The sequence below is a fragment of the Meriones unguiculatus genome, assembly GCF_030254825.1.
Source record: "Meriones unguiculatus strain TT.TT164.6M chromosome 13 unlocalized genomic scaffold, Bangor_MerUng_6.1 Chr13_unordered_Contig_107, whole genome shotgun sequence".
Taxonomy (NCBI): Eukaryota; Metazoa; Chordata; class Mammalia; order Rodentia; family Muridae; genus Meriones; species Meriones unguiculatus.
The window spans coordinates 401,230-419,029 of NW_026843581.1; the positions used below are offsets into that span (position 1 = coordinate 401,230).

At 51.2% G+C, this 17,800-nt stretch overlaps 1 protein-coding gene across 1 annotated transcript in view; it reads right to left on the reverse strand.

The window, feature by feature from the left end:
• LOC132650527 (cytochrome P450 3A19-like) overlaps window positions 1-17,800 on the reverse strand; it is a 189,734-nt gene that overhangs the window by 95,696 nt on the left and 76,238 nt on the right. The window contains 1 exon segment of the mRNA XM_060375855.1: window positions 1,782-1,910. Coding sequence (XP_060231838.1) covers window positions 1,782-1,910 — 129 coding nt within the window.

The following is a 17,800-nucleotide window of genomic DNA, read 5'->3' on the forward strand; positions in this document are numbered from 1 at the left end:
AGAAGAGTAACAGCACAGTATAGAGTAACAGCACAGTATAGAGTAACAGCACAGTATAGAGTAACAGCACAGCAGAGAAGAGGAACAGCACAGTATAGAGTAACAGCACAGCAGAGAAGAGAAACAGCACAGTATAGAGTAACAGCACAGTATAGAGTAACAGCACAGCAGAGAAGAGAAACAGCACAGTATAGAGTAACAGCACAGTATAGAGTAACAGCACAGTATAGAGTAACAGCACAGCAGAGAAGAGGAACAGCACAGTATAGAGTAACAGCACAGCAGAGAATAGGAACAGCGCAGTATAGAGTAATAGCACAGTATAGAGTAACAGCACAGTATAGAGTAACAGCACAGCAGAGAAGAGTAACAGCACAGCAGAGAAGAGGAACAGCGCAGTATAGAGTAACAGCACAGCAGAGAAGAGGAACAGCACAGTATAGAGTAACAGCACAGCAGAGAAGAGGAACAGCACAGTATAGAGGAACAGCACAGCAGAGAAGAGGAACAGCACAGTATAGAGGAACAGCACAGTATAGAGTAACAGCACAGTATAGAGTAACAGCACAGTATAGAGTAACAGCACAGTATAGAGTAACAGCACAGTATAGATTAACAGCACAGTATAGAGGAACAGCACAGTATAGAGGAACAGCACAGTATAGAGGAACAGCACAGCAGAGAAGAGGAACAGCACAGTATAGAGGAACAGCACAGTATAGAGGAACAGCACAGTATAGAGGAACAGCACAGCAGAGAAGAGTAACAGCACAGTATAGAGGAACAGCACAGTATAGAGTAACAGCACAGTATAGAGTAACAGCACAGTATAGAGTAACAGCACAGTATAGAGTAACAGCACAGCATAGAGTAACAGCACGGTATAGAGTAACAGCACAGTATGAGAGGAACAGCACAGCAGAGAAGAGGAACAGCACAGTATAGAGTAACAGCACAGTATAGAGGAACAGCACAGTATAGAGGAACAGCACAGCAGAGAAGAGGAACAGCACAGTATAGAGGAACAGCACAGTATAGAGGAACAGCACAGTATAGAGGAACAGCACAGCAGAGAAGAGGAACAGCACAGCAGAGAAAGAGGAACAGCACAGTATAGAGTAACAGCACAGTATAGAGGAACAGCACAGCAGATAAGAGTAACAGCACAGTATAGAGTAACAGCACAGCAGAGAAGAGAAACAGCACAGTATAGAGTAACAGCACAGTATAGAGTAACAGCACAGCAGAGAAGAGTAACAGCACAGTATAGAGTAACAGCACAGCAGAGAAGAGAAACAGCACAGTATAGAGTAACAGCACAGTATAGAGTAACAGCACAGCAGAGAAGAGGAACAGCCCCCTGCCCCACCCCCGCATGTGCTTTGTCCCTGCCCCCACCTCCTGCCCCACCTCCACCCCTTCCCCACGCACCCACCTCCCCCGTCCCCTCTTCCTCCCCCCACCCCCACCCCCTGCCCCCACCGTCTCTCCCACCCCTACCTTCTCCCAGCCCCCACCCCCACCTCCCGCCCCCGCCCACTCTCCAGCCCCCTCCCCTGCCCCTCCCCGCCCCCCCTTCCCCCCCTTCCCACCCCTTCCCCACCCCGTCCCCACCCCACCCCCTCCCTGCCCCCACCCTCCCCACCCCTCCCCCACCTCCACCCCTCCCCCACCCTCCCCACCCCTCCCCCACCCTCCCCGCCCCCGCTCCGCCCCCACCCCCTCCCCACCCCCTCCCCGCCCCCTCGCCGCCCCCCTCCCCACCTCCTCCCCGCCCCCACCTCCCGCCCCGGCTCCCGGTGCTGCTCCTTCGCCCTCTCCAGGAAGGCGCGGAAGAAGTCCACGGCGTCTCGCGGGGAACATGGACACGTTGAGGAGGTCGAACACGGGCTCCAGGAACGGGAAGAGGACTGCGGGGGAGGGGCGGGGTGAGCTCGGGAAAGATGGCCGCCGGGGCAAGATGGCCGCCGGGGCGGACAGAGACACAGAGACAGAGACAGAGACAGAGACACAGAGACACAGAGACAGAGACACAGAGACACAGAGACAGAGACACAGAGAGACAGACACAGAGACAGAGACAGAGAGACACAGAGACAGAGACACAGAGACAGAGACATAGAGACAGAGATAGAGAGACAGAGACAGAGAGACAGAGAGACACAGAGACACAGAGACAGAGACATAGAGACACAGAGACAGAGACACAGAGACAGAGAGACAGAGACACAGAGAGACAGACACAGAGACAGAGACAGAGAGACACAGAGACAGAGACACAGAGAGACAGAGACAGAGAGACACAGAGACACAGAGACAGAGAGACAGAGACACAGAGAAACACAGAGACAGAGACACAGAGACACAGAAAGAGACAGAGAGACAGAGACATACAGAGACAGAGACACAGAGATAGAGAAACAGACACACAGAGACAGAGACACAGAGACACAGAGACAGAGACACAGAGACAGAGATAGAGAAACCGAGACAGAGACAGAGACACAGAGACACAGAGACACAGAGACACAGAGACAGAGAGACACAGAGACAGAGCAACACAGAGACAGAGACACAGAGACAGAGACACAGAGACAGACATCCTGGAGCGTTTGTGGGGTTCACGGGGGGTCATGGGAGCTCCATGGGTTCCCGGGGTCCCGGGGTCATAGGGTCCCGGGGTCCCAGGTCACAGGGGGTCACGGGGTCCCGGGGTCACTGGCGGGTCACGGGGGGTCATGGGGGGTCACGGGGGTCCCGGGGTCCCGGGGGTCACGGGGGTCACAGGGGTCACAAGGGGGTCACGGGGGATCCCAGGGGAATCCCAGGGGGTCACTGGGGGGTCACAGGGGGGTCACAGGTCCCGGGGCCCCGCCCCCGCACCCGCGGCCAGGAAGACGGGGCTGAGGAAGTCGAAGCGCAGCAGCGTCCGCGCCTTCTCCACGAAGGGGTCGCGGGGGTCACGGCGCAGCGAGTCCACGTCGGCGCTGAAGGCCGCGGCCGCCAGGACGTCCGTGCTGAAGGCGGCCAGCGTGCTGGGGGAGGGGAGGGAGGGTCAAGGTGAGGGGGAGGGTCAAAGGTGAGGGGAGAGGGGAGGGTCAAAGGGGAGGGGGAGGGAAAGAAATGGTCAAAGGGGAGGGGGAGGGTCAAAGTAGAGGGGAGGGGAGGGTCAAAGGTGAGGGGTGAGGGGGAGGGGTGGGGGTGAGTGAGAGGTGGGGGAGGGAAGGGGAGGAGGAGGGGAGGGGGAGGAGGAGGGTCAAAGGTGAGTGGAGAGGGGGAGGGGTGGGGGTGAGCGAGGAGGTGAAGGGATGGGGAGGGGAGGAGGAGGGGAGGGGAGGAGGAGGAGGGGAGGAGAGAAGAGAGGGGTGGGGGAGGGGAGGGGGAGGGAGAGGAGGGGGTGGGGTACGGAGGAGTGGGGCGGGCGAGGGGCGGGGTGAGCGGGGAGGTGGAAGGGTGAGAGTGGGGGTGAGGAATGGGTGGGGGTGGGAATGGGGACGGGGAGGGGCGAGCGAGGGAGGGGTAGGGGGAGAAGTAGGTGTTGGAGGGGGAGGAGCGGGGTAGAGAGTGGGGGTGCGTGACGTTGGGGGAGGTGTGGGGAGGGGTAGGAGGGGTGGGGGGAGGGTGGGTGGGGGTAGGAAGTGGGGGTGAGCAGGGAGGGGGAGGGGCGGGGAAGGGACGAGGCGAGCGGGGAGGGGGAGGGGTGAGAGTGGTGGTGAGGGAGGGGTGGGGGTGCGGGAGAAGGAAGGGTGGGGGGTAAGCAGGGAGTGTGAAGGGGGAGGGAGTGGGGGAGGAGGGAAGGTGGGGTGGGGGTGGAAGGAGAGGGTGGGAGGGGAGGGGGAGGAGGGAGGGGAGGAGTGTGAGCAGGGAGGGGGCGGGGGAGGAGGAGGGGGTAGGCGCAAGGGTACGGGAGGGGTGTGTATTCTCCCTCTGCGCTCTTTACGCTCTTCTCTGCTCTTCTCTGCTCTTCTACGCTCTTCTCTGCTCTTCTACGCTGTTCTCTGCTCTTCTCCGCTCTTCTCTGCTCTTCTACGCTCTTCTCTGCTCTTCTACGCTCTTCTACGCTCTTCTCTGCTCTTCTCCGCTCTTCTCTGCTCTTCTCCGCTCTTTCTCTGCTCTTCTACGCTCTTCTCTGCTCTTCTCTGCTCTTTCTACTCTCTTTCTCTGTTCTTCTACGCACTTCTACGCTCTTCTCTGCTCTTCTACGCTCTTCTCTGCTCTTCCCCTGCACTTCTACGCTCATTTACGCTCTTCTCTGCTCTTCTCTGTTCTTCTACGCTCTTCTACGCTCTTCTACGCTCTTTTCTGCACTTCTACGCTCTTCTCCGCTCTTCTACGATCTTGTCCGCTCTTCTACGCTCTTCTACGCTCTTCTACACTCTTCTCTGCTCTTCTACTCTCTTCTCTGCTCTTCTACGCTATTCTACGCTCTTCTCTGCCCTTCTACGCTCTTCTACGCTCTTCGCTGCTCTTCTACTCTCTTCTCTGCTCTTCTACGCTCTTCTCCGCTATTCTATGATCTTGTCCGCTCTTCCACGCTCTTCTACGCTCTTCTAGGATCTTCTCCGCTCTTCTCCGCTCTTCTACGCTATTCTACGCTCTTCTCTGCTCTTCTACGCTCTTCTACGCTCTTCTCCGCTCTTCTCTGCTCCTCTACGCTCTTCTACGCTCTTCTCTGCTCTTCTACGCTCTTCTGAGTTCTTCTACGCCCTTCTCTGTTCTTTCTCTGCTCTTCTATGCTCTTCTCTGCTCTTCTACGCTGTTCTCTGCTCTTCTCTGCACTTTTACGCTCTTTCTACGCTCTTCTCTGCTCTTCTCAGCTCTTCTACGCTCTTCTCTGCTCTTCTACGCTCTTCTCTGCTCTTCCCTGCACTTCTACGCTCATCTACGCTCTTCTACGCTCTTCTCTGCTCTTCTACGCTCTACTACGCTCTTCTCTGCTCTTCTACGCTCTTCTACGCTTTTCTCTGCTCTTCTACGCTCTTCTACGCTCTTCTAGGATCTTCTCTGTTCTTCTACGCACTTCTACGCTCTTCTCTGCTCTTCAACGCTCTTCTCTGCTCTTCTCTGCACTTCTACGCTCTTCTCCGCTCTTCTACGCTCTTCTCGGCTCTTCTCTGCTCTTCTACGATCTTGTCCGCTCTTCTACGCTCTTCTAGGATCTTCTATGCTCTTCTACGCTCTTCTCTGCTCTTCTACGCTGTTCTACGCTCTTCTACGCACTTCTCCGCTCTTCTACGATCTTGTCAGCTCTTCTACGCTCTTCTACGCTCTTCTCTGCTCTTCTATGCTCTTCTCTGCTCTTCCACGCTCTTCTCTGGTCTTCTACGCTCTTCTCTGCTCTTCCACGCTCTTCTCTCCACTTCTACGCTCGTCTACGCGCTTCTCTGCTCTTCTACGCTCTTCTCTGCAATTCTACGCTCTTCTCTGCTCTTCTACGCTCTTCTCTGCCTCTCCTACGCTCTTCTCTGCTCTTCTACGCTCGCTCTATGCTCTTCTACGCTCTTCTCTGCTCTTCTACGCTCTTCTCTGCTCTCCTACGCTCTTCTCTGCTCTCCTACGCTCTTCTCTGCTCTTCTACGCTCTTCTCTGCTCTTCCACGCTCTTCTCTCCACTTCTACGCTCGTCTACGCGCTTCTCTGCTCTTCTACGCTCTTCTCTGCAATTCTACGCTCTTCTCTGCTCTTCTACGCTTTTCTATGCTCTCCTACGCTCTTTCTCTGCTCTTCTACGCTCTTCTCTGCTCTTTCTACGCTCTACTACGCTCTTCTCTGCTCTTCTACGCTCTTCTACGCTCTTCTAGGATCTTCTCTGTTCTTCTACGCACTTCTACGCTCTTCTCTGCTCTTCAACGCTCTTCTCTGCTCTTCTCTGCACTTCTACGCTCTTCTCCGCTCTTCTACGCTCTTCTCGGCTCTTCTCTGCTCTTCTACGATCTTGTCCGCTCTTCTACGCTCTTCTAGGATCTTCTATGCTCTTCTACGCTCTTCTCTGCTCTTCTACGCTGTTCTACGCTCTTCTACGCACTTCTCCGCTCTTCTACGATCTTGTCAGCTCTTCTACGCTCTTCTACGCTCTTCTCTGCTCTTCTATGCTCTTCTCTGCTCTTCCACGCTCTTCTCTCTGGTCTTCTACGCTCTTCTCTGCTCTTCCACGCTCTTCTCTCCACTTCTACGCTCGTCTACGCGCTTCTCTGCTCTTCTACGCTCTTCTCTGCAATTCTACGCTCTTCTCTGCTCTTCTACGCTCTTCTCTGCTCTCCTACGCTCTTTCTCTGCTCTTCTACGCTCCTCTATGCTCTTCTACGCTCTTCTCTGCTCTTCTACGCTCTTCTCTGCTCTCCTACGCTCTTCTCTGCTCTCCTACGCTCTTCTCTGCTCTTCTACGCTCTTCTCTGCTCTTCCACGCTCTTCTCTCCACTTCTACGCTCGTCTACGCGCTTCTCTGCTCTTCTACGCTCTTCTCTGCAATTCTACGCTCTTCTCTGCTCTTCTACGCTTTTCTATGCTCTCCTACGCTCTTCTCTGCTCTTCTACGCTCTTCTCTGCTCTTCTACGCTCTTCTACGCTCTTGTCTGCTCTTCTACACTCTTTCTGCTCTTCTCTGCTCTTCCACGCTCTTCTCTGCTCTTCTACGCTCTTCTCTACTCTTTCTACTCTCTTCTCTGCCCTTCTACGCTCTTCTACGCTCTTTTCTGCACTTCTACGCTCTTCTACGCTCTTCTCTGCTATTCTCTGCTCTTCTACGCTCTTCTCCGCTCTTCTACGATCTTGTCCGCTCTTCTCTGCTCTTCTACGCTCTTCTACACTCTTCTCTGCTCTTCTACTCTCTTCTCTACTCTTCTACGCTCTACTCTGCTCTTCTCTGCTCTTCTACGCTCTTCTATACACTTCTACACATTTCTACGATCTTCTACGCACTTTTCCGCTCTTCTACGCTCTTCTCTGCTCTTCTACGCTCTTCTACGCTCGTCTACCTCTTCTACGCTCTTCTACACTCTGCTCATTCTTCTACACTCTTCTAGCTCTTCTACGCTCTTCCCTGCTCTTCTACGCTCTTCTCCGCACTTCTATGATCTTGTCAGCTTTTCTACGCTCTTCTCTGCTCTTCTACGCTCTTCTCTGCTCCTCTACGCTCTTCTACGCTCTTCTCTGCTCTTCTAAGCTCTTCTACACTCTTCTCGGCTCTTCTACTCTCTTCTCTGTTCTTCTACACTCTTCTACGCTCTCTCTCTGTTCTTCTACGCTCTTCTCTGCTCTTCTACGCACTTCTCTGCTCTTCTCTGCTCTTCTACGCTCTTTCTCTGCACTTCTCTGCACTTCTACGCTCTTCTACCCACTTCTCTGCTCTTCTACGCTCTTCTCTGCTCTTCTCTGCTCTTCTCTCGGTCTTCTACGCTCTTTCTCTGCTCTTCTCTGCTCTTCTACGCTGTTCTCTACTCTTCTCTGCAGTTTTACGCTCTTCTACGCTCTTCTACGCTCTTCTCTGCTCTTCTCAGCTCTTCTCCGCTCTTCTCTGCTCTTCTACGCTCTTCTCTGCTCTTCCCTGCACTTCTACGCTCGTCTACGCTCTTCTACGCCCTTCTCTGCTCTTCTCTGTTCTTCTACGCTCTACTACGCTCTTCTCTGCTTTTCTACGCTCTTCTACGCTTTTCTCTGCTCTTCTACGCTCTTCTAGGATCTTGTATGCTCTTCTACGCTCTTCTCTGCTCTTCTAAGGTCTTCTACGCTCTTCTACTCTCTTCTCTGTTCTTCTACGCACTTCTACGCTCTTCTCTGCTCTTCTACGCTCTTCTCTGCTCTTCTACGCTATTCTCTGCTCTTCTCTGCACTTCTACGGTCTTCTCTGCTCTTCTCTGCTCTTCTACGCTCTTTCTCTGCTCTTCTACGCTCTTCTACGCTCTTCTACGATCTTGTCAGCTCTTCTACGCTCTTCTACGCTCTTCTAGGATCTTCTACGCTTTTCTCCATTCATCTACGCTCTTCTACGATCTTCTCTGCTCTTCTACGCTCTTCTACGCTCTTCTCTGCTCTTCTCTGCTCTTCTCTGCTCTTGTACGCTCTTCTACGCTCTTCTCTGCTCTTCCACGCTCTTCTCTGCTCTTCTACGCTCTTTCTCTACTCTTCTACTCTCTTCTCTGCTCTTCTACGCTCTTTTCTGCACTCTCTACGCTCTTCTACGCTCTTCTCTGCTATTCTCTGCTCTTCTACGCTCTTCTCCGCTCTTCTACGATCTTGTCCGCTCTTCTACGCTCTTCTCTGCTCTTCTACGCTCTTCTCTGCTCCTCTACGCTCTTCTATGCTATTCTCTGCTCTTCTCTGCTCTTCTCTACGCTCTTCTACACTCTTCTCTGCTCTTCTACTCTCTTCTCTGCTCTTCTACGCTCTTCTCTGCCCTTCTACGCTCTTCTACGCTCTTCTCTGCTCTTCTACTCTGTTCTCTGCTCTTCTACGTTCTTCTCTGCCCTTCTACGCTCTTTCTCTGCTCTTCTACGCTCTTCTCTGCTCTTCTACGCTCTTCGCTCTTCTACGCTCTTCTCTGCTCTTCTACGCTCTTCGCTCTTCTACGCTCTTCTCTGCTCTTCTCTGCTCTTCTAAGCTCTTCTACGCTCTTCTCCGCTCTTCTACGATCTTGTCCGCTCTTCTACGCTCTTCTAGGATCTTCTACGCTCTTCTCCGCTCTTCTCTGCTCTTCTCTGCTCTTCTACGATCTTCTCCGCTCTTCTCTGCTCTTCTCTGCTCTTCTACGCTCTTCTCTGCACTTCCACGCTCTTCTACGCTCTTCTCTGCTCTTCTACGCTCTTCTACGCTCTTCTAGGATCTTCTACGCTCTTCTACGCTCTTCTCTGCTCTTCTCTGCTTCTCTACGCTCTTCTACGCTCTTCTATGATCTTGTCCGCTCTTCCACACTCTTCTACGCTCTTCTAGGATATTCTCCGCTCTTCTACGCTATTCTACGCTCTTCTCTGCTCTTCTACGCTCTTCTATGCTCTTCTCTGCTCTTCTACGCTCTTCTAAGTTCTTCTCCGCCCTTCTCTGTTCTTCTCTGCTCTTCTCTGCTCTTCTCTGCACTTTTATGCTCTTCTACGCTCTTCTACGCTCTTCTCTGCTCTTCTACGCTCTTATCTGCTCTTCTACGCTCTTCTCTGCTCTTCCCTGCAGTTCTACGCTCGTCTACGCTCTTCTACGCCCTTCTCTGCTCTTCTCTGTTCTTCTATGCTCTACTACGCTCTTCTCTGCTCTTCTACGCTTTTCTCTGCTCTTCTACGCTCTTCTACGCTCTTCTACGCTCTTTCTCTGCTCTTCTAAGGTCTTCTACGCTCTTCTACGCTCTTCTCTGCTCTTCTACGATCTTATACGCTCTTCTACGCTCTTCTCTGCTCTTCTACGCTCTTCTCTGCTCTTCTCTGCTCTTCTACGCTCCTCTCTGCTCTTCTCTGCTCTTCCACGCTCTTCTCTGCTCTTCTACGCTCTTCTCTACTCTTCTACTCTCTTTCTCTGCTCTTCTACGCACTTCTACGCTCTTTTCTGCACTTCTACGCTCTTCTACGCTCTTCTCTGCTATTCTCTGCTCTTCTATGCTCTTCTACGCTCTTCTAGGATCTTCTACGCTCTTCTCCATTCATCTACACTCTTCTACGATCTTCTCTGCTCTTCTCCGCTCTTCTCACGCTCTTCTCTGCTCTTCTATGCACTTCTACACTCTTCTACGCTCTTCTAGGATCTTCTACGCTCTTCTACGCTCTTCTCTGCTCTTCTACGCTCTTATACGCTCTTCTACGCTCTTCTCTGCTCTTCTACGCTCTTCTACGCTCTTCTCTGCTCTTCTACTCTCTTCTCTGTTCTTCTACGCACTCTACGCTCTTCTCTCGCTCTTCTACGCACTTCGCTGCTCTTCTACGCTCTTCTCTGCTCTTCTCTGCACTTCTACGCTCTTGTACACTCTTCTCCGCTCTTCTACGCTCTTCTCGGCTCTTCTCTGCTCTTCTACGCTCTTCTCTGCTCTTCTACGATCTTGTCCGCTCTTCTAGGATCTTCTATGCTCTTCTACGCTCTTCTCTGCTCTTCTACGCTGTTCTACGCTCTTCTACGCACTTCTCCGCTCTTCTACGATCTTGTCAGCTCTTCTACGCTCTTCTCCGCTCTTCTCCGCTCTTCTCTGCACTTCTACGCTCTTCTCTGCTCTTCTCTGCACTTCCACGCTATTCTCCGCTCTTCTCCGCTCTTCTACGCTCTTCTCTGCTATTCTCTGCTCTTCTACACTCTTCTACGCTCTTCTACGCTCTTCTCTGCTCTTCTACACTCTTCTCTGCTCTTCTCTGCTCTTCCACGCTCTTCTCTGCTCTTCTACGCTCTTCTCTCTCACTTCTACGCTCATCTACGCGCTTCTCTGCTCTTCTACGCTCTTCTCTGCAATTCTACGCTCTTCTCTGTCTTCTACGCTCTTCTCTGCTCTTCTACGCACCTCTATGCTCTTCTACGCTCTTCTCTGCTCTTATACGCTCTTCTCTGCTCTCCTACGCTCTTCTCTGCTCTTCTCACGCTTTTCTATGCTCTCCTACGCTCTTCTCTGCTCTTCTACGCTTTTCTCTGCTCTTCTACGCTCTTCTACGCTCTTCTAGGATCTTCTATGCTCTTCTACGCTCTTCTCTGCTCTTCTAAGGTCTTCTACGCTCTTCTCTGCTCTTCTACGCTCTTCCCTGCTCTTCTACGATCTTCTACGCTCTTCTACGCTCTTCTCTCCTCTTCTACTCTCCTCTCTGTTCTTCTACGCACTTCTATGCTCTTCTCTGCGCTTCTACGCTCTTCTCTGCTCTTCTACGCCTCTTCTCTGCTCTTCTCTGCTCTTCTACGCTCTTCTCTGCTCTTCTACGCTCTTCTACGCTCTTCTACGATCTTGTCAGCTCTTCTACGCTCTTCAACGCTCTTCTCGGATCTTCTACGCTCTTCTCCATTCATCTACGCTCTTCTACGATCTTCTCTGCTCTTCTCCCGCTCTTCTACGCTCTTCTCTGCTCTTCTACGCTCTTGTCTGCTCTTTCTACGCTCTTTTCTGCTCTTCTCTGCACTTCTCCGCTCTTCTCCGCTCTTCTACGCTCTTCTCTGCTATTCTCTGCTCTTCTACGCTCTTCTCTGCTCTTCTCTGCTCTTCTACGCTCTTCTTACGCTCTTCTCTGCTCTTCTCTGCTCTTCTCTGCTCTTCCACGCTCTTCTCTGCTCTTCTACGCTCTTCTCTACTCTTCTACTCTCTTCTCTGCCCTTCTACGCTCTTCTACGCTCTTTTCTGCACTTCTACGCTCTTCTACGCTCTTCTCTGCTATTCTCTGCTCTTCTACGCTCTTCTCCGCTCTTCTACGATCTTGTCCGCTCTTCTACGCTTTTCTACGCTCTTCTCTGCTCTTCTACGCTCTTCTCTGCTCTTCTACGCTCTTCTACACTCTTCTCTGCTCTTCTACTCTCTTCTCTGCTCTTCTACACTCTTCTACGCTCTTCTCTGCCCTTCTACGCTCTTCTACGCTCTTCTCTGCTCTTCTACTCTCTTCTCTACTCTTCTACGCTCTTCTCTGCTCTTCTCTGCTCTTCTACGCTCTTCTATACACTTCTACACATTTCTACGATCTTCTACGCACTTTTCCCGCTCTTCTACGCTCTTCTCTGCTCTTCTACGCTCTTCTACCTCTTCTACGCTCTTCTCTGCTCTTCTACACTCTTCTCATTCTTCTACACTCTTCTAGCTCTTCTACGCTCTTCTCTGCTCTTCTACGCTCGTCTCACGCTCTTCTCTGCTCTTCTCTGCTCTTCTACGCTCTTCTCCGCACTTCTATGATCTTGTCAGCTTTTCTATGCTCTTCTCTGCTCTTCTACGCTCTTCTCTGCTCCTCTACGCTCTTCTACGCTCTTCTCTGCTCTTCTAAGCTCTTTCGACGCTCTTCTCGGCTCTTCTACTCTCTTCTCTGTTCTTCTACACTCTTCTACCCTCTTCTCTGTTCTTCTACGCTCTTCTCTGCTCTTCTACGCACTTCTCTGCTCTTCTCTGCTCTTCTACGCTCTTCTCTGCACTTCTATGCTCTTCTACCCACTTCTCTGCTCTTCTACGCTCTTCTCTGCTCTTCTCTGCTCTTCTCCGCTCTTCTACGCTCTTCTCTGCTCTTCTACGCTCTTCTCTGCTCTTCTATGATCTTGTCCGCTCTTCTACGCTCTTCTAGGATCTTCTACGCTCTTCTCCGCTCTTCTACGCTCTTCTCTGCCCTTCTACGCTCTTCTACGCTCTTCTACGCTCTTCTACACTCTTCTCTGCTCTTCTCTGCTCTTTTCTGCTCGCTCTTCTACACTCTTCTCCACTCTTCTACGATCTTGTCCGCTCTTCTACGCTCTTCTACGCTCTTTTCTGCTCTTCTCTGCTCTTCTACGCTCTTCTCCGCTCTTCTACGATCTTGTCCGCTCTTCTATGCTCTTCTCTGCTCCTCTACGCTCTTCTCTACTCTTCTACGCTCTTCTAAGTTCTTCTACGCCCTTCTCTGTTCTTCTCTGCTCTTCTATGCTCTTCTCTGCTCTTATACGCTGTTCTCTGCTCTTCTCTGCAGTTTTACGCTCTTCTACGCTCTTCTCTGCTCTTCTCAGCTCTTCTCCGCTCTTCTCTGCTCTTCTACGCTCTTCTCTGCTCTTCCCTGCACTTCAACGCTCGTCTACGCTCTTCTACGCTCTTCTCTGCACTTCTCTGTTCTTCTACGCTCTACTACGCTCTTCTCTGCTTTTCTACGCTCTTCTACGCTTTTCTCTGCTCTTCTACGCTCTTCTCTGCTCTTCTAAGGTCTTCTACGCTCTTCTACACTCTTCTCTGCTCTTCTACGCTCTTCTACGCTCTTCTCTGCTCTTCTATGCTCTTCTACGCTCTTCTACGCTCTTCTCTGCTCTTCTACTCTCTTCTCTGTTCTTCTACGCACTTCTCACGCTCTTCTCTGCTCTTCTACGCTCTTCTCTGCTCTTCTCTGCACTCCCTACGCTCTTCTCTGCTCTTCTACGCTCTTCTACGATCTTGTCAGCTCTTCTACGCTCTTCTACGCTCTTCTAGGATCTTCTACACTTTTCTCCATTCATGTACGCTCTTCTACGATCTTCTCTGCTCTTCTACGCTCTTCCTACGCTCTTCTCTGCTCTTCTCTCGCTCTTGTACGCTCTTCTCACGCTCTTTCTCTGCTCTTCTCTGCTCTTCCACGCTCTTCTCTGCTCTTCTACGCTCTTCTCTACTCTTCTACTCTCTTCTCTGCTCTTCTACGCTCTTTTTCTGCACTTCTACGCTCTTCTACGCTCTTCTCTGCTATTCTCTGCTCTTCTACGCTCTTCTCCGCTCTTCTACGATCTTGTCCGCTCTTCTACGCTCTTCTCTGCTCTTCTACGCTCTTCTCTGCTCCTCTACGCTCTTCTACGCTATTCTCTGCTCTTCTCAGCTCTTCTACGCTCTTCTCTGCTCTTCTACGCTCTTCTCTGCTCTTTCCCTGCACTTCCATGCTCGTCTACGCTCTTCTACGCCCTTCTCTGCTCTTCTCTGCTCTTCTACGCTTTTCTCTGCTCTTCTACGCTCTTCTACGCTCTTCTACGCTCTTCTCTGCTCTTCTAAGGTCTTCTACGCTCTTCTACGCTCTTCTCTGCTCTTCTACGATCTTATACGCTCTTTCTACGCTCTTCTCTGCTCTTCTACGCTCTTCTCTGCTCTTCTCTGCTCTTCTACGCTCCTCTCTGCTCTTCTCTGCTCTTCCACGCTCTTCTCTGCTCTTCTACGCTCTTCTCTACTCTTCTACTCTCTTCTCTGCTCTTCTACGCACTTCTACGCTCTTTTCTGCACTTCTACGCTCTTCTACGCTCTTCTCTGCTATTCTCTGCTCTTCTATGCTCTTCTACGCTCTTCTAGGATCTTCTACGCTCTTCTCCATTCATCTACACTCTTCTACGATCTTCTCTGCTCTTCTCCGCTCTTCTACGCTCTTCTCTGCTCTTCTATGCACTTCTACACTCTTCTACGCTCTTCTAGGATCTTCTACGCTCTTCTACGCTCTTCTCTGCTCTTCTACGCTCTTATACGCTCTTCTACGCTCTTCTCTGCTCTTCTACGCTCTTCTACGCTCTTTCTCTGCTCTTCTACTCTCTTCTCTGTTCTTCTACGCACTTCTACGCTCTTCTCTGCTCTTCTACGCTCTTCGCTGCTCTTCTACGCTCTTCTCTGCTCTTCTCTGCACTTCTACGCTCTTGTACACTCTTCTCCGCTCTTCTACGCTCTTCTCGGCTCTTCTCTGCTCTTCTACGCTCTTCTCTGCTCTTCTACGATCTTGTCCGCTCTTCTAGGATCTTCTATGCTCTTCTACGCTCTTCTCTGCTCTTCTACGCTGTTCTACGCTCCTCTACGCACTTCTCCGCTCTTCTACGATCTTGTCAGCTCTTCTACGCTCTTCTCCGCTCTTCTACGCTCTTCTCTGTCTTCTACGCTCTTCTCTGCTCTTCTACGCACCTCTATGCTCTTCTACGCTCTTCTCTGCTCTTATACGCTCTTCTCTGCTCTCCTACGCTCTTCTCTGCTCTTCTACGCTTTTCTATGCTCTCCTACGCTCTTCTCTGCTCTTCTACGCTTTTCTCTGCTCTTCTACGCTCTTCTACGCTCTTCTAGGATCTTCTATGCTCTTCTACGCTCTTCTCTGCTCTTCTAAGGTCTTCTACGCTCTTCTCTGCTCTTCTACGCTCTTCTCTGCTCTTCTACGATCTTCTACGCTCTTCTACGCTCTTCTCTCCTCTTCTACTCTCCTCTCTGTTCTTCTACGCACTTCTATGCTCTTCTCTGCGCTTCTACGCTCTTCTCTGCTCTTCTACGCTCTTCTCTGCTCTTCTCTGCTCTTCTACGCTCTTCTCGGCTCTTCTCTGCTCTTCTACGATCTTGTCCGCTCTTCTACGCTCTTCTAGGATCTTCTATGCTCTTCTACGCTCTTCTCTGCTCTTCTACGCTGTTCTACGCTCTTCTACGCACTTCTCCGCTCTTCTACGATCTTGTCAGCTCTTCTACGCTCTTCTACGCTCTTCTCTGCTCTTCTATGCTCTTCTCTGCTCTTCCACGCTCTTCTCTGGTCTTCTACGCTCTTCTCTGCTCTTCCACGCTCTTCTCTCCACTTCTACGCTCGTCTACGCGCTTCTCTGCTCTTCTACGCTCTTCTCTGCAATCCTACGCTCTTCTCTGCTCTTCTCACGCTCTTCTCTGCTCTCCTACGCTCTTCTCTGCTCTTCTCACGCTCCTCTATGCTCTTCTACGCTCTTCTCTGCTCTTTCTACGCTCTTCTCTGCTCTCCTACGCTCTTCTCTGCTCTCCTACGCTCTTCTCTGCTCTTCTACGCTCTTCTCTGCTCTTCCACGCTCTTCTCTCCACTTCTACGCTCGTCTACGCGCTTCTCTGCTCTTCTACGCTCTTCTCTGCAATTCTACGCTCTTCTCTGCTCTTCTACTGCTTTTCTATGCTCTCCTACGCTCTTCTCTGCTCTTCTACGCTCTTCTCTGCTCTTCTACGCTCTTCTACGCTCTTGTCTGCTCTTCTACACTCTTTTCTGCTCTTCTCTGCTCTTCCACGCTCTTCTCTGCTCTTCTACGCTCTTCTCTACTCTTCTACTCTCTTCTCTGCCCTTCTACGCTCTTCTACGCTCTTTTCTGCACTTCTACGCTCTTCTACGCTCTTCTCTGCTATTCTCTGCTCTTCTACGCTCTTCTCCGCTCTTCTACGATCTTGTCCGCTCTTCTCTGCTCTTCTACGCTCTTCTACACTCTTTCTCTGCTCTTCTACTCTCTTCTCTACTCTTCTACGCTCTACTCTGCTCTTCTCTGCTCTTCTACGCTCTTCTATACACTTCTACACATTTCTACGATCTTCTACGCACTTTTCCGCTCTTCTACGCTCTTCTCTGCTCTTCTACGCTCTTCTACGCTCGTCTACCTCTTCTACGCTCTTCTACACTCTGCTCATTCTTCTACACTCTTCTAGCTCTTCTACGCTCTTCCCTGCTCTTCTACGCTCTTCTCCGCACTCTCTATGATCTTGTCAGCTTTTCTACGCTCTTCTCTGCTCTTCTACGCTCTTCTCTGCTCCTCTACGCTCTTCTACGCTCTTCTCTGCTCTTCTAAGCTCTTCTACACTCTTCTCGGCTCTTCTTACTCTCTTCTCTGTTCTTCTACACTCTTCTACGCTCTTCTCTGTTCCTTCTACGCTCTTCTCTGCTCTTCTACGCACTTCTCTGCTCTTCTCTGCTCTTCTACGCTCTTCTCTGCACTTCTCTGCACTTCTACGCTCTTCTACCCACTCTCTCTGCTCTTCTACGCTCTTCTCTGCTCTTCTCTCGCTCTTCTCCGGTCTTCTACGCTCTTCTCTGCTCTTCTCTGCTCTTCTACGCTGTTCTCTACTCTTCTCTGCAGTTTTACGCTCTTCTACGCTCTTCTACGCTCTTCTCTGCTCTTCTCAGCTCTTCTCCGCTCTTCTCTGCTCTTCTACGCTCTTCTCTGCTCTTCCCTGCACTTCTACGCTCGTCTACGCTCTTCTCACGCCCTTCTCTGCTCTTCTCTGTTCTTCTACGCTCTACTACGCTCTTCTCTGCTTTTCTACGCTCTTCTACGCTTTTCTCTGCTCTTCTACGCTCTTCTAGGATCTTGTATGCTCTTCTACGCTCTTCTCTGCTCTTCTAAGGTCTTCTACGCTCTTCTACTCTCTTCTCTGTTCTTCTACGCACTTCTACGCTCTTTCTCTGCTCTTCTACGCTCTTCTCTGCTCTTCTACGCTATTCTCTGCTCTTCTCTGCACTTCTACGGTCTTCTCTGCTCTTCTCTGCTCTTCTACGCTCTTCTCTGCTCTTCTACGCTCTTCTACGCTCTTCTACGATCTTGTCAGCTCTTCTACGCTCTTCTACGCTCTTCTAGGATCTTCTACGCTTTTCTCCATTCATCTACGCTCTTCTACGATCTTCTCTGCTCTTCTACGCTCTTCTACGCTCTTCTCTGCTCTTCTCTGCTCTTCTCTGCTCTTGTACGCTCTTCTACGCTCTTCTCTGCTCTTCCACGCTCTTCTCTGCTCTTCTACGCTCTTCTCTACTCTTCTACTCTCTTCTCTGCTCTTCTACGCTCTTTTCTGCACTTCTACGCTCTTCTACGCTCTTCTCTGCTATTCTCTGCTCTTCTACGCTCTTCTCCGCTCTTCTACGATCTTGTCCGCTCTTCTACGCTCTTCTCTGCTCTTCTACGCTCTTCTCTGCTCCTCTACGCTCTTCTATGCTATTCTCTGCTCTTCTCTGCTCTTCTACGCTCTTCTACACTCTTCTCTGCTCTTCTACTCTCTTCTCTGCTCTTCCTACGCTCTTCTCTGCCCTTCTACGCTCTTCTACGCTCTTCTCTGCTCTTCTACTCTGTTCTCTGCTCTTCTACGTTCTTCTCTGCCCTTCTACGCTCTTCTCTGCTCTTCTACGCTCTTCTCTGCTCTTCTACGCTCTTCGCTCTTCTACGCTCTTCTCTGCTCTTCTACGCTCTTCGCTCTTCTACGCTCTTCTCTGCTCTTCTCTGCTCTTCTAAGCTCTTCTACGCTCTTCTCCGCTCTTCTACGATCTTGTCCGCTCTTCTACGCTCTTCTAGGATCTTCTACGCTCTTCTCCGCTCTTCTCTGCTCTTCTCTGCTCTTCTACGATCTTCTCCGCTCTTCTCTGCTCTTCTCTGCTCTTCTACGCTCTTCTCTGCACTTCCACGCTCTTCTACGCTCTTCTCTGCTCTTCTACGCTCTTCTACGCTCTTCTAGG